Source organism: Aedes aegypti, chromosome 1 (assembly GCF_002204515.2).
Source record: "Aedes aegypti strain LVP_AGWG chromosome 1, AaegL5.0 Primary Assembly, whole genome shotgun sequence".
Taxonomy (NCBI): Eukaryota; Metazoa; Arthropoda; class Insecta; order Diptera; family Culicidae; genus Aedes; species Aedes aegypti.
The window spans coordinates 83180924-83208386 of NC_035107.1; the positions used below are offsets into that span (position 1 = coordinate 83180924).

The 27463-nt window shown below is 38.2% G+C and overlaps 1 protein-coding gene across 1 annotated transcript; it reads right to left on the reverse strand.

Annotated features, from left to right (window-relative positions):
- On the reverse strand, positions 1-27456 carry LOC5568414 (protein yellow). The gene is made up of 2 exons (XM_001658016.2): positions 27069-27456; positions 1-1581 (listed from the first exon to the last, which is right to left on the reverse strand). Exons 1-2 carry the CDS (start codon positions 27301-27303, stop codon positions 164-166), a joined length of 1653 nt encoding a protein of 550 aa, XP_001658066.2. The 5' UTR covers positions 27304-27456; the 3' UTR covers positions 1-163.
- Positions 27457-27463: the final 7 nt, after the last annotated feature.

A 27463-nucleotide genomic window follows, 5' to 3' on the forward strand; every position in this document is an offset into this window, starting at 1 on the left:
TAACAAAAATCTTACTTTATTCGACTTGAGTTGGTTCGTTCGATCTTAGCACTTAAACATAAGAAACTTGACGGGTACTTTTACACTGACAAATAATTTACCTAAATTTCTCTAAAACGAAAATTGTGCGGTTACATCTCTAGTATGGTGCATTCTCTCGATTCTAGTACAGCTGCTGCTTCCAGGCTTCGGGCTTCTTGGCGCCTGCTCCCCAATGGCGGCGTTGGCCACCACCGTAGTATCCGTGATCGTGACCGTAGTCATGGGCGTGGTCGTGATCGTGGTAGTGTCCACCGTGTCCGAAGTGGTAGTCAGCTTGACCATTTCCATGCGATTGATACTCTACGTTGTGGTACTTGTTGAAGTGGTACGCCTTGGCGGTCGTCGGATATTCTTGGGTCGTGTACATGTGGGATGTGGGATGGTCGTACGCTGGAGCGGCTGTGTACTTGGTGACAGGGGCAACGGTTGGGGCGTACGAGGACGGGGTATAGCTGATGGGTTGTGTGTACCCGACTGGGAGCAGGGTGGTGCCTGGATAGGTGGCCAGATCGGATCCACCGAACTTGGACTGGATGGCACCTGGTCGGAGCGAAGGCCTAACGTCGCAGACGGTTCCAGCGACCAGGGTGCTCAGAGGAGCGGTGAAGATGCGGAAGTTGACATCGCTGTAGTCCAGCTCGGCGATGAGGAACACTGGCATACGGTCGGAGATGACCCACACGTTCTCTTCGGCATCGATCTTGACGTCAGCGGGGAAGACCAGTTCCACATCATCACGGTCGACGATTCCATGGTTTTCGGGGCTGTAAGGGAGCGACGAATGCCAGCATCCGACGGCGTTCTGGTCAATCAAGTTGAATAGCTGCAGTCCGGTTTCGCTCATGACTCGGGATGTAGTGTGACTGTTGGGTCCTCGTTCCTTCAGGTAGGTGAACTTGTGGAAGCTCTCTTCGGCACCTTCTTCGTCGCGTAGGACTTGAGTGGAGACCATGAATTCACGGTGACTGGCCAATGGGGAGAAGTACATGGTGCGGAAGCCATCGGACTGCAATGGGGAAAGCGACATTCCGAAGATGCCTTCCTCACCCCATTGGAAGTTCAGGCCGGCAACGTTGAAGTCTCCGCGCAGAGGATCTGGGAAGAAGAAACTATGCTCGAACCGCCAGGACTTGTTCTTCTCGAATGAGTAGGCAATCAGTCCGTAGCCCAGTTCATCGGACATGTAGGCGAAGGTGTCCTCGCAGCTGCGTCCCATGTCGATGGCAATGTTGGCGATGAAGGTGTTCTGGTTGGTGTCTTCGGCACGCAGTTCATACCGACGCAGACGGGTGTTGGTCTTGAGGTCAAAGATGTTCAACGCGTACGGGCACAGCTGCTGGGTGGTGTTTCCGATTCCGACGGTACCGGTGTCCAGAACCCAGAGGCGTCCGCACTTGTCAGCCTTGATACGGTACACGGTCGACAGGCCATTCTGACAGTCTCCGGCCACGTTGTTGGCCCAGCTTGGGTAAGGGATCAGCGGTGGCGACCCGGACGGAGTCTGATTCATATCGATGTAGTTCAGGGTAGACGGGATACCTGCAAAGAAATTACCATCCATTAATAAGCAGGAAATTGGCGTGCGAATAAATCGAATTGAAGGTCCACGGTTGGTGCGTCAATCGTCGCCAATTGGCGGCACTAATCGGTAATTCACAACCCAATCATAAAGATCCCCATGCCGCCACCGACGGCAGCCTTGAACTTGGCTGAGAAATTGGAGGCGCCCGCGGTGCAGATCGGACAAGTGTTTTACATGTTCCGCTGTGCACCGCAGCTTTTCGCGCTCGTAAATGAATAAACGAAGTAACGAACAATGAATGAGTCTGGCAAGTGGCGGCTTGAGGTAGGTCCAAAACGTTAAGCTCTCGGCTTTCAGAGCAAATTGGGGGTTTGGTTGGTTGACGACTGGGAGCAACGTAGACACGGCGAGATCTTAATCGTGGTTTTCACATTCATCGGATAAAAAGAGCTGCCACGAGTGATTGGACCTGAATGGGCACTTGATGTGAGACTTTTTTGTTGCGGTTGCTGATCGGTAGGTGTTGAAATGGACTTTGGGCTGTCAAAAGGGATCAGGTGGTTTTTGAGTTGAAGTGTGAACGGTGGTGTGATAGCGATTGTGGGAGGCCGATCAGGTTTCATTGCGTTTTAATGGGAGTTAAGTATTTTAATGTGCTGATTAGGTCCAATTAGCCGAAACGAGGGGAACTGGGTAAATTAATCAGATTGTGTTTTAATGATTACAAAGTGATCAAGCGTGATCCTAATTGATCAACTATCATTAATAACGGAAACTAAGAAGTTGTAAATTAACTGTAATCAAAATTGTGCCGAGATCCAACAATGCAAATAGGTTTTTACAGCTTCCTTTTTTCTGTGCTCCCCTGATATGGAACATCAAGAAGATATTCTAGGAAATACGTTCCAATAGGGACACAGGCTGTTTTTCGGCTATGTGATCTATGAGCTATTCCACAATTTAACTATTTATTTATGGATAGAGTAGCTAAGAAAGTTGAAAATAAAATCTATTTGTTTTAAATTTAAACGCTGATCGATTTGAGCATTCTTCAGCATGGTATTGTATAGCAGCCCTACTTTACCTTCTGAGCCTTGAATGGATATGGAGAATAACAAATCCGTCTTCATAAATTCAGCTAAAATTCTCTGCCATGAAATTTTCAATTCTTTTACTGCTCCATTTCTAGTTTTTTAATCTTTCTTGATATCCAAAATTGAGGTACCGTCAACAGTCCCTAACTTGAAACTGAAGGGACGATCGAGTTTTGCAGGATTTTTTTTCTATTGCCGATATGTCATCAATCATTGTTATTAATGAGATTTTTGGCCCTTGGCTAATTCATCTCGGGACCAACGGCTGAACTTCCCTTCTGAACGAAGTCATCGTAACATCATAAGCAACTATCTGGTGGATGAGATTAGATTTCAGATCCAGGGCGTGTCATTACAGGGTGATTACTATTTCCTGTCAGTGAAGTAAATGATCGTAGATAAAAAAAGACACCGATACGTTAATGCTTCCAGTGGACGATTTGTTCTTTGAAGGAAACACCACAGTAGCAACGCATTAGTTTGCAACGCCCAGTGGCACAGTCGAAATACGTTTCTGACGAAATGTTTTCCGGACTGAAGCGGGAATCGAACCCACACTCCTTGACTCGATGCGGCTAAATGCTTGGTAGTACTAACCGCACAGCCACGAAGCCCACAAATCCGCTGAAAAATTTGCCAGATTGAAACAGCATGTTACCACAATCCTTTAGACTTACTAGGGAATAACATAAGACAGCTTATTGAAAATTTTTGCGAAAAAAGTATATGGTCCTAAATTAATTGCCTACTTTCAGAAAATTTGACCAATTGCCTAAGGCGGCATCCACAAATTGCGTAACGTTCTAGGGGAAGGGGGGAAGTAGGCTCACGCTTCCTAAGTTGAAAGGGTTTATTCGACAACCACCCGCCCATACCCTCGTAACGCTTTTTGTAAGAATATTTTTTATGAGCTGTAACACCACGAGGACACTCACCCACCCCCATAGAATAGAATATTTTTTATGAGCTGTAACAACACGAGGACACTCACCCACTCCCATCAGCGTTATGAAAGTTATGAATGGTCCCAAAGAATTTTAAAGTACATTTGAAAGCTTCGATATTATTTCCTCAGGGGTCTCTCATGTATTGTTTGGTTACTTCACACAAATGAACACATTTACTGTAAAAAAACAATGAGTATATTCTAATCTTTGCATCAGGTCCTTCCCCGAGTTTGGAGGTTTTGAGATACACAACACATATTTTTCAGATTTTGAACTGAGAATTTAAGAACTACTAGGGGAAAAGCACTAATTTTCGACCTACAATTTTCGAATTTTCATACAAAATAGATCAAAATCGTATGAATGGGTCGAAAATTAGTGCTAGGTCGAAAATTGGTGCTTTTCCCCTACACACTTTTCTATATGACACTTTCGATTTTTTTTTTTCAAAAGAAATAAATTTTGTTTACTCTAAACTGGAATGTTGGCCTTTATTTCACATTAAATATAATTGTAATAACAAAGATCATGAAATTTAATTACAATGGATTACCTGCTTTGCTCATGTCCACAGTTGACCAGCAGAATTTTTCTCATTTAATTTTGTATGGGGAAAGGCATCTAACTTCAAATATCTTCTGAATGGAAGATTTAATCGAAAAAAAAAAATTAGGGAGCGTGATAGCCATAATCATTACGCACAACCGGAACCAAATTTTTTTTCGAAAATAGTTCCCAATTTTGAGAAATAATTCGTTAGATGCATTTCGCCATACAAATATTTTTCGCGTTACCTGTTAGCGATTTTTCGTGCATAGACACTAGTGCATGTGCGTTACTATGCGGCGAGTAGCGAATCAGGGCATGCATGTAACCCATTGGAAGATATTTGATTGAAACTATCCAGGAAAATATCGTGTTAGAGTGGTGAATTTGCCTAGGAAACTGCATCCACGTTAAATTTTACCCAAGCATTTGTAGGTTATGAAAAAATCAATTTTTCAAATATACAAAAATGTTCCTAAAGTGTAAAACTTTCCAAATGTGCGTGTTGGGCCATGGTATATGTCAAAAATTAAATCATTTTGATTTCCGCGCTAAACAAAAATGCACAATATTTCAAAAGATACCCTGTCTAAAGGCGGGATTGGGTATTAGAGGGCTAATATTTCATGGAAATTCATACATATTGCCTTATGAAATTAAACAGTTATTGCAATAAGAACGGCTTTATGTATCATTTTACGGCAACGATAGGTGTGTGATGTACAGACAGGCCTATCGATCGAAAGCTTCCTGGTTCGATTCCAGGTTGTCGCTAAAACTTTAATTTATTTATTTTTTCATAAAACGCCGTCTACATATTACGAAACGCTCATGGGGAAGAAGAGATTGGGCCCAAGCGTTACGGGTCATGCAAAATTTTTAAATTTCACAAACAAAAAATGTTACGGAGAGGGAGAGGTAGTCGAAAATTGATAATTAATGCGTTACGTAATAAATGGATGCCGTCTATGAATTTCAACCCGATTTCGTATGGGACCCTTCATAAATGACGAAACATTTTAGAAGAGAGGGGAGAGTACGATTTTGTGACGAATCATACATTGCGTATAGATAAATAGGCTATGATGGGGTGCCAAAAATCTACCAAAAACATGCTACGTCATTTATGAACGTTCCCATTATGCCTTAAATCGTTTATCACTATGCCTAAAAATATGTGCCTAAATTATCTTGCAATTTTAGAAAACTGGATAAAGTAATGAGAACTTCACCCAAGAATGATGAGTAAAATATGAATGTCGCATTCGAAAAATAGTGTGTTGCGTGCCTAAAACGTTATTTCTCGAAGACTTATTCAAATAGACTGAAGTCAGAAAAGTTAACAAACTTACTTTATCAATCCTATGTGTTACGCATACGAAATTATACACGTCCCGCTCTAAACCAACTCTATTTTTCATTTTTAGAACGTTTTATTTCCGGATTTAAAAAACGACGAAAGTAAGATTCTCCACTTTCACAACCTAACCGCTACTTTTGCCGCTCCGTTGTATGGGAGACAAAGTGACTTAACCACGAATCAAAACAAAACACTACTTGAGTCGATTTTACACTGGTACAAAAACGTAGTAAGTAATTGATTGAAACGGCTTATCATTTTATCATACAATTTTTGTGAGAAATTATAGAAAGTACCTAGTGTTTTTAATGCGAGCTGATTGCTTGCAAAATTTAAGTGATGTACACGGTAAAAAAAATTTTAAAAAAGGATTCATTTTAAAACAGTTTCAGAAGAAAAATTGTGATTCTTCTTAATGGACCTGCTTTGCTCTTGTTCGCAGTTTATCAGCGGAAGTTTTCTCATTTTATTTTGTATGGGGAAAGGCATCTAACTTGAAATATATTGTGAATGAAAGCTTTAATCGAAAACATATTTAGTAGACGTGATAGCCATCATCATCACGCACAATCGGTACCAAATATTTTTTTCTAAATAGTTCCCAATTATGAGAAATAATTCGTTAGATGCATTCATGGGCATGCATGTACATAATCTATTTAAAAAAAATGCTTGCATATGTATTGTTATGCGGGTGAAACGCCCCATACATTCATGCTTGCTTATATGTAACATACATCCGAGCGTTTGTTCAGATGTTATTGTTCAATAATAGTTTACATGCTGATGCCAAAAATGTACATTTATAAGGTTCCAATTTGTGCGTAACTTCAACGTGGCATTACGTTTGGTAGAATTTGAATTCAAACGGCTGTTTTTGTGTAACGAAATAGGGATGGGCGTTTTGCCACCAGAGTGGATCAAAATTTGGGTCCTTCGAAGCTTTTCGAAGGGCAAATTTGACAAATTTTTTGCATATAATACAAACTATGACAGTGGTTCAGAAATTTGGTTATTTATCGTCCTAAAAAATGACCTTGAAAATCGCACAAAATTGCAACGAAAACAGCGAATAACGTTTTTGTACATTTTTTATGATTTTCTTGAGAAAAACACATAACAATATATTAAGAGAAGCATTTTTTCCATTTTTTATAATCTAGAGTGACAAAAGGCATTCTAAAATATATCGTTCGTCCAAATCAAGGATCAAGTCCTGTGCACGCTCGTTCAAAACTCCTCAAAAGAGAGTACCGTAATCCGGGGTAACATTGATAATTTTTTTTAAATATTTCTAAAAAATTCGTTTGAAAATGCAAATGTTGCAAATTTTATATTTTTAAAACAAGTACTGCCACCCATAGCTCGTGACTATATACTGCATTCTGTTTTTTAAAAGATTTAAGCATGTTTAAAAAAATGTTTTAAGTGATTTTTTGATTTACCTGATATGGGGTAACATTGATCACCTATGTAAACAACGTTCGGTAATATTGAAAATATCGTTACTTACTTATATCATGGCCCCTGAAGCCGAATATGAAGGCCAAAAGCTTACAAGTAATTTACTTTTTGAGTTATTTTAAAATTAAAAACACTTCGAACCACGGAATACGCCTAAAGGTAGGCAATTTCCTAAGGGAATCCTATATTGTTTACAGTAATTCGTTAATGTTGCCTAATTGAGCATACCTATGAAAGTTTTAACAACAGAATCGTTTTCGGCGATGCCATTTTTAGTAAGAACCGCATTTTCCTTGCTCATATCGTTTGCAGAACTTATGTGACACATGAATCTTCGGTAGTGTCATCCTTACTCATTGAAATCATTGTTTCGAAAAGTTGACAAATTTACGCATAATGTAAACGCAATTTCTGCAAAAACCCTCACTTACATTAGCTTATGAATATAAAAAAGAGAAGCACCATTCGTTATTAGGAAATGTTCCATCAATAAATGATGATACGAACTTTTCACGAGGTGAGTCATTCCGATCAATGTTACCCCGCTGATCAATGATACCCCGGATTACGGTAACTTTTACTCGCTTTTGAACTTGCGTGTCAGCTGTCAAAAGTAAGTAGCTTTATTTTATCAAAGTGAGTAACTTCTTACTCACTTATGATAGAAAAGAACTTAACTCACTTTTGAGTAAGTACAATGATATTCGGCTCACTTTGTAACCGTCAAACACTTAAGAAAAAAATGTCATTATAATTCAATACTGAATCATTATTCTTGATCGTATTTATTGGACCAACTTGGCATAGATCAGCAGCCTGATGAAAAGTGTTTATAGCCTTATAGTTAGTTATAGTTATAGTTAGTTTTATTGCTGTACCATTGTTTATTGAAATTATCATCGTATTTGTGCAGAATTGTCTTAAGGCAAAGTAGGCCGTCATTGAAATTTGTATCCGTCGTTGATGATTGTTGCTAATTCATCTAACGATTTTGAATCAAAGATAATCAGTTGGTTTTGCACTGATACAGCTGAAAAAGTATCAGCATACTTCATGCATGTTAGCGCGTACAGTGATACTTTTTCAAGTAAATATAAACTATCAAGACTGAGTTATATCACTTTGAAAAGCAAGCTGACAAGTCATCATTGTTGCCAAAACGAATGACGGGCTACTTAGCCTTAACATAACGAGGAAGCATTCTTTCAGACATATCGAGAATATTATTTACAAAAAACATAACCATGATCTAACAAGGCATGAACTACCGGGGATCATCTTGAGGAACGAGAAAATTATCTTAATTTTTAATTAGTAGCAAAGTGATGCATCATCCATTTATATGATTAAATATAATAATTGTTAAGCTCTTAATTGTTTTACGTTAATTGAGTTGAATTCAACTCACGTTTGAACGAGCGTGTGGTTTTTGCATTTTGACCTAGCACTTCTTGTCTTAGGAGAACATTGTGCTCTGCAAGACAAATCGACGGAATGCGATTATTTGAGAATCGTTGCAGTGATAATAAAAATCACCAAATGTATTAGATTTAGCAAATTTGGAACATTCGCGTCTTTGAAGAACGAAAAAATCCAAGCCTACTTATATTTTGGTGTTGCGTTTGAATTGGGTCCTAAAATTTTTAATGAAATCTTGTTTTTATTTAATAACACGAAAGAGCATGTTACTCTAACTACTTTAGGAATTTTTCCCACTCAAATAATGGCTATATAGTGTTTAAACTTTAATTTAAAAATTTGGTTCATAAATGAACCTTGACACTTTTGATCATGTTTGACGTTCGCTTAGTCGACAAAAACACCACAGGGGTTGTTCCTATCTGACATTTCGTAAGGGACACGGAAAACAAAGTACACCCAAAATTTGAGTTTAAGCCAAAGGATGTGACAAAATCTAAAAAAATGTTTTTTGGGCTTAAACCAACGGAAAACATTAGAAAATTGAGTAAACATGTGTTTTTGGCGTAAACTTAAGCGTTTGGAACTAAAATTGGGACAGGGCTTTAGGACCTATTGCTCTACCGCTGGATGTGGATTTAAAATGAGCAACGCAGGTATCGACTGAGAGAGGAGTGAAAGTAGTCTAGTAGGAGAGACCGTGGACCCAGACAACCAAAATGTATGTATAACGGGATCACCTGGAGGCTTTGTATGTGCAACATTTCACTTATAAGATGTCGCGAAAAGGCCTTCTACGTTCAAAAGTTGAGGCGATATGCGTGCATATATTATGTGATGAATAATAACATACAATGCGAGTGTATTAATATTCTACCGAACTAACCTGTGATCTTATGCGACGTAGCTTATGATAACAAACGTTGATTTGACAGCTGCTACGGATTGATTCGACTTACTTTGTACGAGTGTACGGGACGAAACAAAATGTACAAATGAACTCAGAAAAGAAGTGTTTTATGCGAGGAAGCTCATCAATCTGACGAGTTTATCCACGGTGTTTTGCGGGTTTGATGTAACTAGTATGAGTAAACGAGTTGTAATGTGAACTTTCATGCGGTTTCTGGTTGTCTGGGGATTCCATCGAGTTACAAAACACCAACTAAGAGAGAGAGTTGACTATAGCTGAAAATAATTTGATTGATTTATTTTTATTTCTAATGCCCCACGGGTGCAGCAAACTGTTGCCTCAAAATCGAGGTAGCACCTTACAATCAACCATAGTATAACATTCAGAAGTTTACTAGAGTTTCTCAGATTGTTTTCAATGTTTTATCATATAAAAAAACTAAAGAAACAATTTTAAATATCAGGTCCGAAAGACTTAAACACAGCTTCATTTATAACTTCGTAGTAATTTGACTAAATTGATTATGTTTTAGTCTAAAGATTGGACTCGGAAAAACTGCGACACTTTGTTTTGGGTGTAACTTTTTATCGCTTGGGTAAAAATTAATGAAATTTTGAGTAAAACTAGAGTGATATGTTCATGTGTGCAAAATATTATCGCGAAGAAGTCTCGATAATAAAGACAATTCATTCATTCATTATCGCGATCTGTTTTCAAGAAGCATTCGAAACAAGAAGAGCTACGCCAGCGGTGATCGATAATTCTGGTCAGTCGCACAGATGGATCGGCAACAGGCGTGGAATCCACCATTCCACCGTGTCCCGCATTGTAAATATGTTCCAGGAGACGAAGACCACCGAGTGGCGCGCTGGAAGCGGCCGAATAACCTGAACTTTTTCACCCGAGAAGTGTCCAAAAATGTCAATTCTTCGAAGTGGTTCGTCCAGTAGATCATGAAACGGGCTGGACTACGTGTTATTAATGTCAAGAAGGCGCCGAACCGCACTGACACGCAAAACACGGTGGCCAAATTGCGTGCGCGGTAGCTGTATCGTGAGTGGCTGATCAAGCCAGGCTGTCTCGTCATGGACGACGAGACATACATCAGGGCGGACACCAAACAAATCCCCGGCCTCTAGTTTTTTGTCGGTACGTCCCGCATGGAGGTTCCGGAAAAGTTCCGGAAGAGAAAGATGGACAAATTCGCGAAGAAGTACCTGTTGTGGCAGGCGATCTGCGAGTGCAGACGGTACAGGAAGCGCTTCGTTACAACCAGCACCATAAACGGGCAGATTTATCGAGAGGAATGCTCGCTTCGTGCCATTACGCCAAGCCTGTACGAAGCGAAGGGCGTTCATGTGGTTCCGAAGGAGGCGAACCCGCCAAATAACCAGAACTTTGTCCGATCGGAAAGTTTTGGGCGATAATGAAGAAGAAGTTGAAGAAAACTGGAAAAACATTCCAAACCGATGAAGCTTTGAAGCAAACGCGTAAAACCCATACAATGTTGCCAGGGTTTTTTTTTTGTAGTTTGCAGAAAAAAGACCTTCTGCAAACCTTTTCCCCGAATTATTTTACACCTGCTGCAATGACAAGTGCTATTCGAGCTGGGGTCAACGTCAAGGTTAAAACAAGCTTCCGTACTAGCCTAATCAAGCTTTTTACCTGCTTGGAATTTCATCGTTGGTCTTGGGTCCTAAACCACACCAAGATAAATCAAATCCGTAGAGATATATAAAAAAATCTTTATGACACCATCTAAATCTACAATCCATAAAGTGAGCAGTTAATCGCTGACAACCCCTCACTGCGCCGCGAAACATTCTAATTATGACCAATTAAAAGTACATTTGAAGCCCCGCTCTCCGTATGGGGCAACCTATCATGTCATACTGACATACAACACATCTAACGTGACAGCATTAGTTTACCGGGGAGAGACACCCCGTAATATGGTGATAGTGACAACGCGTAAGAGGTTGGCTTTTCCTTCTTGAGTGATCTACCTGTTTGTACCAATCCCAGCTGACAGAGAGAAAAAAAGGTGGTTTCTACCGACTGCTTCTGCAGAAATTAGCAAATACAGCAAAAAGGCAGTTTAGTCAGTCAGTCAGTCAGTCAGTCGGTGTAACAACTGGCTCGACGCAGCGTTGGATCACGCAATGCGAAAGACAACATCATCGTCACTGAATTGCGAACAGTGGTTCATATCAAAACAAATCATGGAAAAATTCACGCATTCTTAATAGCTACAAGTTCTAACAAGTGTTAAGGAACATGTTATAAACACTGTTTTATGTCTAGAAGTGCAAGACCAGTAGAATAGCCTTTAAATTTATTGGAACAAATCAAATTTGTTACACGTAAAATTTGATGAGTTCTCGAAAGTCCATGTCGGAATCCGAACTGAGGATTGACAGAAATCGAATTTTCGTTGATGTGGACCATCGTTCTGTTCAAAACAACTTTTTTAAAAAGTTTACTGATGGAGGAAAACAAGGTGACTGGACGATAGCAGAAGCTTCTGAAGGATATTTTATCGGTTTTAAAATAGGTAAAACCTTGACGTTTTTCCATTTATCAGAGAAATATGATAGTATAATAATAAGCTACTCTCTGGTAGTTTCTTGATGAGAATGCAGCAAATTCCATTATAGTCAGGGGCTTTCATGTTCTTGATTTTTTAAATAATAGTTCTCACTTCTTCAAAATCAGTCTCCTAGGAATTGTCTTAAACGTTCTCTTGGTTTAGAATGCTTTCGGATTCCTAAGTACCAACTTACAACTGTCCACTAAGGACACACCGACCCTATGTATTTTTAGCTGTAAGATATTGCACAGACATTTTTGACATTGTTTACTAACTTATAATACGTATGGAAATTGGATTGCTGCCGAAAAGCTGGCAGAAAACTGAACCACTGTGTGTCATCGCCTTCGCACATTGTCGATCGGTTGACGCACCCATCCGCGTCGCGTCGCTCTATAGCGTTGATGATCGATAGCGAGCAGTGCCGGGTATGCTTGGCTGTGGTAACCACACCAAGAGCGCCGCGATATCGAGCGTGATTGCGCGCGGCGTTACGCTCCGTTACACTCTCGCTTGGGAAAAAGGACGTTTCGTGTTGGGGTGGCGGTTGATTGGCAAATTTTGCTGCCGCTACAAATTGGTTCCTTCAAGGTTGACGACGCGATTGGAACCGTATCGCAAGGATTCGCTCATTTACTGCTGTGTATTGCGATCGCGATTAGGTTGTGGTTGCGTTGTTCGTGAGCAGCGTGTGTCTGAAGCTTGAGAAACAGATTTTGACGGTTGTCTAGGGATGGTCGTGTGTGGAATTCTGAAGTAGCGACAGAAGTTTTCCAGGCTCAAAAGTATCATCCGCAACGCAAACGCTTAATTTCTAAATCGCAGCTTGACGCAATGTCGAGAAGAGAAAACGTTTTTTGAGCATTTGGTAAATCCAATTAGTACATTGTAGGTACTAACAGCTACCTTGCTGTAGGCCCATGATTTCGGGTAGCTTCTAATATGGCATCAAAGAAACGTTATCAAAAGCACCTTCAGTCAGTGCGCATCGTACCTTCGTGCTTTTCGTACACGAATTCTCTCTGCTCTTGGAAGCTTTTTTTTAAACTACCTAAAGCAATAAATCAGTACTGTTCAGTGCTACAAAAACAGTAGTTTTCAGTATTATTTTTTCTACTATTGATCCCTTTACGATCCTTGTTTGGACCCGTGCCTTCGATTTTTCGTTGGACCCGTTGGCGAAAGCTAGCGGTGGTAATCCTTCTTGGACACCGTCTTGGAAAAAAAAAACCTCTTAGGAGGTCTCGTTTACTCACTAAACATGGTTGCAACTACAAACAAAAGGAAGGGTGAATCTCTGAATTCACAACTTTCTTCCAAAAAAGTGGGATTTAAAACTGTCCCTAAACGTGGCAAGAATGGAGGAATGCAAACTTTCTTCCAAGAGTGAAATGGATAATGTTGATAATTGTATCGAAATAAGCAATCAGATGCTCTAGACAAATTTTCCGAAAACCAAATCGAAGCAGCCCAGGCTCTTTGATTCAATTGAGGAAGCAAAGAGTGCCGCCTATCGTGGTCAGTTGTTCCGAATTTGGGGGATTTAGGCAGGAGATCTTGAACTCCATTAGGGGAATCAAGGTTTCCTTCCAAATCGCAAAGAAAGGAGACTGTCGTGTTTTGCCGGAAACTCTTAAAGATCGTGAACTTCTTCTCAAACATCTTGAAGAGAAGAAGCTTTTTACTTATGACGACAAAACTGAACGTTTGTTCAAAGTCGTCTTGAGACCTTTCAACTTAAGTGACTATAAATCACATGAAGAGATCAAAAATGAAATAAATGATTTACTTGGATTTTCCCCAGTCGAAGTAATCATTATGAAAAAGAGAGCCCAATCTGGCATTGTTCGGAAAGGGCTTTCTCAAGAATATTCTTAAGTTCACTTTAACAAAAAAGATCTAAATAATGTGAAAGCTTTAGAAAAAGCTAGACTTATGTTCGATGTCCGTGTGACTTGGGAACATTTCCAGAAACCTGGAGGAAATTGCCAGAACCTCACTCAGTGCCGTCAGTGCCAAAAGTGGGGTCGTGGTACAAAAAGTTGCCGCATGGATGCTAAATGCATGATTTGCGGAGTTTCTTCTCACGCTAAGGACGTCTGTCCAGTGAAAGAAGATACCACCAAGTTTATATGCTCGAATTGCGGGGGCAATCATAATTCCAATTTATTGGCTTGCCCTTCGCGTAGGCAAGTCGTCGAGGCTCGTGCCAGGTAGATGAACGGTAATATCCTTCACGATGGCGGTCGTTTCCGGAATTTCCCCGATAGAGTATCGAACAAAGCTCATTTTTCAGTTAACGACAGTTAATTATGCTCATTCACAAAATAATTTTTATCCGTCGGGTAGCCGCTCGTTTCTTTTAATTTCGAATGTATCTACCCAAGGAAAATCTTATGCCGAAATCGTAGTAGGTAATTTGAACTCCTCCCCTTTTCAAACTACGAGTACCCGTTCTAAGTGTTTCCAATCAAACGGAAAAAAAACCCTGCCGCCACAGATAACTTCCACTCCGCCTCTTCGTCTATTGAAAACTGTATCGGAAAATCATCAGATAATGTACCCACTTCAAGTGATATGTCTGCCTCTGATTTTAAATTTCTAACTGAACAATTGAATCTAATGATTGATGCAATGCTCAAAGCCACCACTATGACTGAAGCAGTCCAAGTAGGTGTAAAATTTACAAATCAAATTGTTATTGGATTACGTTTTTCTAATGGATCCAAATAATAATTTAAATATTTTAAATTGGAATGCTCGTTCTCTGAATGGTAAAGAGGACGAGCTGTTTAATTTTCTTACGGTTAATAATGTGCATATAGCAGTTATTACCGAAACGTATTTAAAGCCTGGATCTAAACTCAAAAGAGATCCTAACTTTTTTGTTTATCGTAATGATCGACTTGATGGGGCATGTGGGGGAGTTGCAATTATCATTCATAGGCGTATAAAACATCAACTGTTTTCGTCATTTGAAACTAAAGCTTTTGAAACTTTAGGTGTTTCTGTTGAAACACAGCTTGGTAAATATACTTTCATAGCTACCAATTTGCCTTTTCAATGCTCTGGACAGCAAGTTAATTTGCTCCAAACTGGCTTGCGAAAATTGACTCGCAATAAGTCAATTTTTTTTTTCATTGGTGACTTTAATGCCAAACATCGGTCATGGAATAATTCTCAAAGTAATTCCAACGGCAGAATTTTATTTGATGAGTGCTCTTCAGGATATTTCTCAATTCAATACCCTGATAGCTCTACATGTTTTTCTTCTTCTAGAAATCCATCTACGATTGACTAGGACTTACTAATCCAATTGAAAATCAACTTACTAGTCCAATTGAAAATCAAGTTACTCAGGACTTCGAAAATATTCTCAACCAAGAGAACGTTTCGAAAATTCCTGGGAGACTGATTTGGAAGAAGTTCTCTATTATTAAAAAAAATCGGTTGTACCAATTTTAAAACCAGACAAAAATCCAACAGAAACTTCTAGCTATCGTCCAATCAGTTTGCTTTCTTTCATCAGTAAACTTTTTGAAAAGGTAATTTTGAACAGAATGATGGTTCACATGAACGAAAATTCAATTTTTGACAATGTACAGTTCGGATTCCGCCATGGACATTCAACCACTCATCAACGTTTATGTGAAACAAATTTAAATCGTTCCAATAAATCTGAATGCTATTCTATTGGTATTGCACTTCTGGATATATAAAAAGCTTTCAACAGTTTTTGGCATGAAGGATTGATTGTACAATTTGGAAAAAAAAACTCTAATATTCCAGCATTTTTGTTAGAACACTTCAAAGTTATCTGTCAAATCGTACACTTCAGGTTAATTATCAGAACTCCAAGTCTGAAAGACTTCCTGTAAGAGCTGGTGTTTCCCAAGGCAGCATTTTGGGACCAATATCTATGTAGGGTAAACAGGTATAATACGCCCCCCCCTTCGGAAAATCTGCTCTATCGCAGTGGCAAATGCAATACTTTTATAGTTTTTGGTGTCAAAGTGTTATTTACTTAGTTAGTCATACTCTGCATGCAACTTTCTCTTGCCAGGCAGCTTCTTAAAAGAGTATAAGACATTTGCTGTTAACGGTCCAAATCTTGACATTTCAAAACAAACCAGGCAATATGCCCCTCCCGTAGAAAAAGTTCCGGAGCGTTGTAGAAATGTTTCCAAGGAGAATTCCACCACTTGCTAAGCTTAAAAGGGTCCAATAGTAGTCGTCTCCCGGTAAAAGTTTTTGTAATAAGTACAATATTAAAGGGTTGAGAACGGGTGATTGGACTTACATGATTCTGTCACTGTTGAATTCGTTTAGAGCTCCGACGTGTTTGTGCGAAGAAAAAGTTTAGGAAAGTCTTCGGGATAGTGGAAAAAACGGGAGAAAACTAATCTGACATTTTCTACACGGGACATGCATAGCGTTTTTCAACAGCCTACTTAATGGCAAGACGAAGTTTACCGGGACCACTAGTTATACAATATTTTCACATCTGACTTACCTGAGTTACCACAGGGATGTCAAAAATCCTTGTTTGCGGATGACACAGGCCTCTCCGTCAAAGGACGAAGCCTGCGTGTCATCTGTAGTCGATTGCAAAAAAGTTTTGATATTTTTTTTTCATCTTGCAAAAATGAAAGATTTCTTCCAATGCTTCCAAACCTCATCTAATAATATTCCCCCATAAACGAAAAGCTCTTTTTTGTAAATTTCAAGTAGACATGTAGTTCCAACAAATTGGTCAGATGAAGTTAAGTATCTAGGGCTCAAGCTAGATAAAAAATTAACTTTAAAAAATCACATTGAGGACATTCAATCCAAATATAACAAATATATTAAATGTCTGTATACCCTTATTAACAGAAAATCAAAACTTTGTCTTAAGAATAAGCTTTTGATATTTAAACAAATCTTCAGGCCAGCCATGTTGCATGCTGTACCAATGTGGACTAGTTGTTGTAATACCAGGAAGAAAGCTTTGCAGAGGATTCAAAATAAAATTTTGAAAATGATTCTACAGCTTTTTCTCTGTTAAAGTACTAATGAGTTACATAGAATATCCAATGTTGAAGCATTGGAACAAATGTCGAATAATATTATTAATAATTTCAGACAAAAATCGTTCTGGACCCCATGGCGGAATTCCGATTTATCTTGAAGATCAGCTTATACAACAGCTTCTACAAAATAAGACATATCAACGTATAAGTAGTATCAACTCTCTTGGATTTTCTTGAACCTCCAACCTGCACGGAAGCTTGTATCGCCCTTGACGTTGACCCTTGCCGGAATATCACTTGTCATTCCATCAGCAGCAGGTATGATCCGTAAAAGCACCGCTCGGTCATCAACCGCAGAGACCTACAGCACGCATCAGGGTTGGGTTCTACCGGTCAGTGCCGCCGTGGTGCTATTTAATGAGTCAGTTTTACAGCACATTTAACACCGAAAAAAGTAGTCGAGCATGAAATAAAAGCGCGTACAGCGCGCGAGGATTTACAAAACTTTTAAGCTCGGGCATCCGGTTGTGCCACGCCGGAAGAAAGCCAGTTCTCGTATGTTATTTTGTAGAAAAATCCTAATACTAGGCCACAACTAAAACACTGCCACACATGTCCAGCTAAAGGGCTATTTACTAGGTAGTAATTTAGTGTTTAACCATGTGACATTTGTTTGGACATACCGCCAGAAAACAAGTCACAAGTCGGTTTAGCAAAATAGTTGCCGGCGTTTTCAAACATGGACCCACCGATTCGGACCCGCAGGGTTGTTTGTTGTGCCAACGTTTCTGGCGGTTGTAAATTACCGAAAACGCGACTCATAATAACATGAACCGCTGGAATTCGATCACGCTGCTGGCGCTCTTGTTGTAAACAGCTGAGTAACAACGAACTGTGAACGGCTTTGTTGCTTTGGTTTATATTTTGGTAGCAGGGTGGGTATCACATTTCATCATAATTGGGGTCGGTGAATGAGCTGACGGTGGTGGCGTTTGAAATGAAGATTTTAGTGTGGAGCATTTCTGAAGGGCCCAGTCGGAGCTTCTCTCGTGAGTTTTGATAGTTTGTTTACTGCAACTGTTGCACATAACTAATTTGTTAGTAAATTAGATTCATTCATAGTGTAAGAATGATGAAGCTAAAATAACTTGCATGGAAAAGCAGTTATGCAAAAAAAGCAGGATGCAAAAGTTGTGCATCTGAACTTTGTGAGTATGTTGTGTAAACTATAATGAGTTTTCATGTTTCGACTTCTTTCTTTTGAATGAAACTGCACATTACTGTCAAGGGATGGACGAGCATACTTTTCTGTAGTATGACTTGGTAAGTGTCTGAAAAATAAGGTGACCAATTCCGTTGAAATACCTACACGGAAAATATTGTAAATTGAGTTGGTTTTGTTAAGAAGACATTTTGTAAATTTCACAGAAAGACCTTTATGAATTCCCTGGATGATCCGTTGCAGTTTTTTGACAAAATCTTCAACAAATTCTCACGAGATCTCATCGGAAACGGATGATGGATTTCAATAACTTTCTATAACCGATTTCCCAATAAGGTTTTTGGTGAGATTATTAGTAAGATGTTTTAAGGATTCTTTTGAGATCATTGGAGGTATTCTAGCGGCATTCCTAGTGAGATTTGTAAGAATTTGTTGTAAGATATCTTCAAAAATCTCTAAAAAGATTCTCAGAAAGGGTTATATGAAATCTACGAGAGACCCCTGACCATTTATCATGATATTCTAAGCAGTTTTCCAATAATATCATTAGCAGACATTGCTCTTCTTCTTCCCTCTGGTCGAAGCTATCGTCTGACAGCTTCTGTTTGTGGCCCGGTGACAAAGACCATATGGCCAGTTGATGAGACATTGCTCTAGTATCCAAAAGTTCGGTTTCCTTCGACTTCAAATTTTACAACAAGTTCCCCGTAACTATTTAGAGCAACTCCAAAGTTCATATAAGTTCTAACGAAGTTCATCTTTTATGCATGGGAATGTGTTTTGTTTCATATTGCAAATTACCTTGACCTCCCTAGATAAAGACACTTACTAGTAGTTTTCGGTATATTAACAATGCACAGTGCTCCGAACCAACAATTTAGCAGGAAAAAATGTTTTCTATGTCCTCGTCCATTTTAAGACGTATTATGCCTTCAGATGAGTTGTTCGTAATAGAGTTTAACATATTTTAACCTTTCGGAGTAGTCGCGCGTTGTACTATTTTCAACAACCTTTTGTTTTTTTGCATGTTCAACAAGAAAAACCTCGCGATCTAGATTAAATATAGAAAAACCATCTTCGACAAAATTGTTGAGGAGATCAAGGGGTGACATGTGGTGATTATTCCGTTTCGGAACTCCGCCACTACGCGGCACTAGTGTACATGAAAGTTTGGTTTTGCTAATATCTCAGGCGCCTGACCACTTAGAAAGATGGCGTCTTCGGCAAAGTTGTTCAGTAGCTCAAAGGCGGTCATTATGTAACCCAAGAAATTCGAGATTTTGCCATCAGGTGGCTCTAGTGAGCCTGATACTTTTGTTTTGAGGATATCTTAGGACCCTGGCAACAAGAGGGATGCCTTCGACAAAGTTGTTCAGTAACTCAAAGGCAATCATTATTTGAACCAACAATTTGGAGATTTAGCCACCAGGTGGTGCTACTGCGCATGAAACTGTTTTGCAGATATCACAGGAACCTGACTTCTTAGAAACATGGTGTCTTGAGCGAATATGTTCAATAACTCAAGGACTGTCATAGTTGGAGGTAGTTGATTCAAAACTATGCCACCAGGCGGCGCTAGTGAGCATGGATCTTTTGTTTTGCAGATATTTCTGAATCCTGACCAAAGTTGTTCAGTAGCTCAAGGGCTATTATTATTCCAGCCAAAAAAATCTAGATTTTTCCACTAAGCAGCACTAGTGAGCATGAAAATTTTTGTTTTGCAAATATCTCTAAAACCTGACTACTTATAAAAATGGCGTCTTCGGCAAAGTTATTCAATAAGCTATAGGCAATCATTGATAGAGCTCACTAGCGCCGCCTGGTGCCAACATCTCAAATTTATTGGCCTGAATAATAATAGCCCTTGAATAACTGAACAACTTTGTCGAAAACGCTATCTCTCTCAATGAACAGGCACTTGAGATATTTGCAAAACAAAAGTAAAATTTTCATGCACACTAGTGCCTCCTAGCGGCCAAATTCCGAGTGATATGAGGTACCATCAGATAGCGCTCCACCTTCTTAACAACTTTAAAGAAGACCCCATGTTTCGCAATTATTTGGATTTTGAGATATTGATTTCAAATTGTATTCTACTCGAACCACATATAGTGTGTTCATAGTTTTGTGACTTCTATATACACTTGTTAATTATACCGCATTATAAAGGGTCACACTGTAGGCAAAAACGGTTGAGCATTGTTCTGAAGAAGACTTTTGAAGAACCAATTTGGTTTGGTGTCGATAGATATCTTTGTTTTTAAATGATAGCATATGAATCACAGCTGTTGTACAAAGTACAACAACGCGATAGCCCGAAGGTTCAGAAAACAGTTGAAAAATCCTTATTTAAATTTAAATTTTGACTCGCATAAATAATGAGATTAATATGCCTTCTTTAAAATGCTATTTGTTCTTGAATGGAACTGCTCTGTGCGAAACGTCCATTATACCCAACGCCTGTATGCGTTAGTGGACTTGAAAGCATATCTTCTGAATTTAAACTGTAATTGTCGAGTTCGATAACTTAGTGATAACCCAACTAACATTCACTCATTTAACAAACACCATTATGGCAGTTTTATCCAACATCATGTTTTATAACATTTTAATAATTTCCATGGCCAACCTTTGTTAAAGCATTGTTCACACAAATTTGGAGAAACTTTAAAGCATGTCGTTGAATACCAACTTTATTTTTCAGCTTTAAAAACGTTTTACAAGCATTTAGTTCAGCTTTTATACGGCTGGTCTAAAAATAATTAAAGACTAATAAAAACAAAAAAATATTTTTCTAGGCACTTTATAAATGTAGTGTGCACTATTATTATGATAATATAACAATCTTATTTAAAAATCGCCTGTATACTGGATTCGAACTCGAGACCTTCCAATCGTCAGCGGTATGCCTTGCCATCTGCGTCATCCTAGAATTGATAATTATACCGTCCAGTGCAAAATATAAACTTCCCATAGCTGAATATTGACCATGTTCGAGCTTCTATTCGACAACGTCTAATCAACACATGGTACGCTAATCTACAACTGAACAAGCATATTATTCAGCTACTGTTTAGTGCTGATCCAAGCTGAGTTCAGTCGGCTATTTTCAGGGCACAGTGAGAAAATTTATATCGATGTTGGTCAAAATAATGTTTATTTACACAAAGTAAAAACAGTCTGAAATGATTAATCTAATTTCATAATAAGTTTTAGTTTGTTCAAAAATGATTAATTAACTTAAATAATTTTATAAATTATAGTTTGATTATTTTTTTATTTGTATTTTTCATAAATCTATTCGTGTGCATTGAAGTAAAAGTTTTCTGTATGAATATATTTGAATCATTTGAAGGGTTAGTCCTCAGAACCCACCTGAATAGAAAAATATTCGAATATCTTGATGCAATTTTTTTTTTCGGAAATGGCCAAGTAAATCATTTTTCTTAGAGCGCAGCATTTATTCAGTTGTGAAGAAATGTCATTTCAAATGTAGCTGGCTATAGAAATTTATTTAATCAATTCTGTCAAAGAAATTTCTATTTTTCTTGTACGGAAAAACATCCCGAGCTGGCGAAAAAAGCTTAGCAATAGAAAATATAATATGGATAGCTTAAAGTGATATTAACTTGATAGACATATGATATAAAATATCTGGAAATGATATCTAAAATAAACTACTAGAATAAAATTGGCATGTCATATTTAGATTCTGCAAGATTTTACCAATAGCTGCGAGCTATTCATTAGATCTGCGTACATCAAATTTTTCATAGGTTTAGAAGATCCAGGAAATAAATTTTGATATTGTCTTCAGATATTTTATCTCTTATGTCAATCAAGTCAATATCACGCTTTTTTTGTTAGTACTTTTCTCCTACTCGGAATACTTAGCTTAAATGTTTATTTTTGTTTTTCACAATAATTCTGCATTTCTGGAGACTGACCATGTTTATTTTCTGAACAGCTATTTCATAAGTTTTAAGAAAGCATAATTTATGAACTTTGAAATGCATTCGGAACTCAACACGAATTTCGGATATTTTGTCCATTTTATGAATTTTAGCTATAGTGTGATCGCTTTTACAAGGATTATTTATTGCTGAACAATGTGTTTGTTAATCGTCATTTTGGTCTCTATTGGATCAACTGTTCTTATAATATACTGAAGCTGAATTAGGATTTTATAAGATACTTATTTAGCTCTTATTCATGCTTATGTTAAACATGTGGGAATAGCTGAAGTGCGACGCAAGTGAAACGTTAGTTCGTCTTCTGAATATCCTTTTATACATATACATTTGTTTAGTGGAATATTGGCTTTTTAATTGGGGGAAACATGTCTTGTTCAGCTCATTTGTAGAACAATCTTGACTAGTCGAATGAGAATCTTTGGAAACGTTTAATAAGTGGCGATTCAACTTTTGTTCATGCTAATGCATAACGTTGAACATTGATCTAAGTTTGTGTTAAAAAAGCACCTTCTCAGCTCTTTATAGAGCAAATTTTTTATTCAGCTGCCATTACCATTATTGAACAATAATTAAACATGCATGCTTGTTTGTGGCTCTGAATTGTTAGTTGGGAAACTTTCAAAACGAGAACAATCTGATGAAATTCTTTTCGGGCCTTGCCTCGAAAAATCACACTTGTCAAATGATAAAAGGTGTTCATATCAGCAGTGCTGGAAACATAAATATAGTTCATCTTAAACTGGGTGTTTTGAAAAACTGTGTTCTACGTTTCATTGAAGTGTGATAAGCGGCTCTGTATTGCTGAAAAACTATGAGCCGGTGTTAATCTAAGTTGTCTTTAAACAATAGAACAAATATTTATTTTGAAAAAGTTCGTTTGAACTGTATTCACATTGTATTATATTTTGAAAAATACTTAGTGCCAGCTTGCAGAATTCCTTCTCATTTGATTTCGAAGCTTGATCGAAGCAAGCGAGGAAAATCATCCCATCAGTATTGGTCATTGGTATTGACGAACAGCAGCAGCGAACGAGAACCCCAAAGAGAGAGAGCGTTGATAGAACTTATATCTCTCGCTCGTTAACCATTGGGGGTAGATGTTTTCTTTCACTGACATGTTAAACAATCCTCGTCAAGGATGGAAAAAAATCGTCTCTAGCGACAAACAACACGGTATTCGAACGATCTAAGAGGGCCGTCGCTCTTGCAGCAGCATGATTTGAAAACCTTACCACGCGCGCATTGTACCGACATAAGGAGCATCCGATGCAATGTTTGTCGTGGGACAAAGTGTTTATCGGATATTGTTACAAGTAGCGATCAACTTGAATCATGGCGCATTCACGCTATTATTTTTCGTTAAAACCATGCCCGAATGATTTTAAAATGACAAACAATATATCCGATAGGAAATCGACAGATAACAATGGAACAATCCTTAGAATGATAAAACTATGGCTCGCGAACATTTAATCGCTAGCCCACACGCACAACGATGCATTAATCGCGAAGCGTAGTTTGTTGTGATATCTTAACGACAAAAGGTTAATCGTTGTTGCTATGATCGCACGATAAAGAACAACCGCGATGCATCATTTATTTTGTCATGATCACTAGATTTCCATCCTTGATCCTCGTACATGATAGCATAAGTGTCACGCAGGTTCGGAGCTTGTTTAGCGGGATTTTATCATATACTGTTATCCCCTCGATTCAATCAGAGCGGCTGCAGGTGTTGCTGATTATGATTGTAAAAGAGAGCGATACGTGAGAGATTATCTCTCAATTTTCTCAGAATTAAATTCTTGAGCTTCGTGAAACTGTCATGCTAACTATTTTATATATTCTGTTCAAGAAAGTCTGAAATTTTGCACTCTATATCATAGCTAATATTTGATGAGTTTCTAAAGAGATCGAAAAGAGCACTCAGAGAGAAACTTCCGTCGGTTTCCTTGGGGGATCTTTAGTAGATTTCTTCCAATAGGTTTTTGCAATATCCTCATTATTTTTTTACGAGATTTCAATTAAATTGAATCATTTTTGAAGATGTCAGCGTGAGTAAATGATTTGAGTACGAGTCTATTAACACTGACCTTGAGCAGCTGTCAAGCTAAACAAGGTATCCAAAGTGAATTACTCAGAAACACATATGGATGCTACAATCAGTCCAGTTAACACCGACCAGTTTCCCATGGACATCTTATGAAACGGTGAAGATGTTCTTGCTTCACTATATCTTACTTTAGGAAGATAATATTTTTAGTTTCATTACATTGAAGATATAATTTCTCACTTTTTTTTTGGGATAAACGAAATAGAACTGAGTTTGGAGAACTATCGGGCTGAATGCTTAAAAATGAAATAATTTGAAATGTTATTTTTAAATTACATTTACATTTGTGAACAACATGCCGTGATTTTGCGAATCTTAACTATATCTGGTTGGAAATTTCAGAAACTGAAACATGTAGTCTCGAAGGGTTTTCCAAAAGTTAACAGTCACCTTTCATGAAATTTCCAAGAATAACTGAGTTCCCCACAAAGTTTACAAGCGGTTCACCGAATAGTATTCAAGAATTCTTTAAACTTTTTGAGGATCCTGTTTTCAGTGGATGAGCGTTTTTAAGAATTGCCGAGTGGTTATATTAACAGTTACTTCCACAGGGTTTTCTCAAGAGTTTCACAGAAGTTTCCAGGAGAGGGTTTCAAGAAATTTGAAAGAAATTCCAGGGCACCAATGGTTTGTAGGAGTTTAAAAATGGTTCAAACGGTTTCCCTAAGTATTTTAAAATAGTTTTTCGGAGTTCTCCTTTCAAAGTAGGTTTCGAATGGTTTAAAAAACTATGTGCACAAAAATTTTTTTGAACCAAGGGTAAATTGACATTTCAGTGTTAACTATCTTAAGGTGATTTTGAATGCATAAACTTTTTTGGAAAATAAAATTAAAATTTATCAAAGTTTGCGATAAGTCGATAATTCTTGCTAACCTTTGGGAATCACCGGAAACACATTTGGAACTCCTTGCCAATGATCATGGTCCATGCAATTTTTTTGTAGGAACAAAAGACCACCAGGGGAGATACGGGATTAAAAACAAAATGATCACGTGGTCTATAGACACCCTAGGGGCCTTCCTTAGCTCAGTGGTTACAAAGCAAAGCCATGCTGAAGGTGTCTGGGTTCGAATCACGGTCGGTCCAACATCTTTTCGTAATGGCAATTTCCTTGACTTCCCTGGGCATATAGTATCATCGTACCTGCCACACGATATACGAATGCGAAAATGGCAACTTAGGCAAAGAAAGCTCTCAGTTAATAACAGTGGAGGTGCTCTTAGAACACTATGCTGAGTAGCCGGCTCTGTCCGAGTGGGGACGTTAATGCCAACAAGAAGAAGATAGACACCCTCTTCTCAACTTTAAAAAAAATCCAACTGACAATGGTTTTGGTTGGATAGTTCATACATTACTATTTAAATTACTCCAAAATATTCAAAAGATCCTTATCCTAGTCCATTTCTGCAATCAAAATTATTTGTTTAAAATTAAGTTAGAAATTGTTTAGAACAAATTAAAGTATGAGCAGCTTATAGTAAATTACGTTACGTCTTTTGAACTTGTGATTAGAAAAATCATTAAAAAATATATATTTAAATTCAAATTTTATCTGATGTTCTGCCAAAATTTAATTCAAATCGGTCAATAAATAACTGAGATATAGCTTACCAAAATTTGTCATTTTGTATAGAAAATCGAAAAAGTTGCAAATGTTTTGTCCAATACTGTATATAAAAAGTATGAGCAACATGAGAAGTGCAGTTAGGTATATTCTTGTTGTGCCTAAAAATCTTTTACAATTTATAATTTAAAAAGCAAAGCAGTTTTCCTATCGGAAATTAAGTTGACATGAGTCTAATGCCGTCGTTTCAATATTTCAGAGTTGATCTTATTTTAGTAATTGAGTGATCAATTGACATATGGTATAAACTTCAATAGGAAAGGTTTGAATTTGAAATATTTCAAAGGCTTTTTAGATAAGTATTACTTGTACAAGAAATTTGTGAAGCATGAACTCAAATTATATGGACATTTAGTAAAAAATGGTTAAATAAGCCAAAAATTGCAATATCATTCAAATAAAAGCGATGTATAAATTCCGAATATTTTTAAATTAAAAAAAAACTCTTTAAAGAAGAAAAGCACCGAAGTAATTATAATTACAGTAATATATATATTCAAATATTTTGATAAAAAAAATCCGAACCTTATAATTATGTTTGAATTTTACAATTTACAATTTCACACAAAGTATGCAATGAATAAGAAATCGAGTAACCATCTTTGAAATGATGTATCAAAATTATGAAAAAATAATTGCATGGAAACCTTATCTAGGAAAAATTAGGATTAATAAAACCCAAAAACATGTGAGAGAACAAATGAAACCAAAAAACAAGTTGTCAGTTTAACAAATTAGTCACAACCACAAGGCCAAAGAGCCATGCAACATCCGCCATGATAGCAGTCGCACATTGGATGTAGTGAATATTGTCTCCATCCGCCAACAAAAAATCACATCAAGGCCGATTTGTTTTCCATATCAGATCCATTTGGTCCAATTCACTTAAAGTGTCACCGAAGAATCCCATAAACATACTCTAAATTACCTCCGGTGACACAATCACTGGTTTACCTACTCGTGCCAACCACTTAAATTATGTGTCCTTTCACTAGTGATCGCCATTCCCGAGAATGCATCCCACCTTCGATTCGATTCGCTTTATCGCATCGTCCTTGATATTGCACGCCGTTCGCAAATCTTCAATTAACCCTAAATCACGCTCAATAGTCCTCTCAACTCCCCGAGCAACAGTCTCTTCCCCGATTCTTGTTTTTCCCTTTTTCGTAAAGCGAACACTTCACTTTCACATTGTCCTTTGGGCAGATAAAAAACCAGAGATAATTACCATCCTTCCATCTTGGGACCGACACAAAGAGCTTGTTCTCCCAGCGTTCGATTCCGACCGGGAGTCCATTCGTGGGCACGTAGTCTCCGCTGGCCAAGGCCTGCTGCTTCAGCTGCTGGTTCGGGAACACAAAGTCCAACTGACGCCAGCTGTAGCGTTCCTGCAGTTTCGTCGTTCCGCTAACCGACCCCAGGACCCCCAGAAGGGCCAAACACACCACCGACGAATTCCACATGTTCTGTATAATCTATCTGTAACTTCACCAAAACGGGACGACACACGCTAAAATCAAGAGTTCTCGACCGCGCACCCGGTTCTTCCTTCTTCTCTAAGTGAACCGTCCTGTTCCGAGGCACAAACTACCGCGACTGACGACCGGAGGATCAACGCACGCC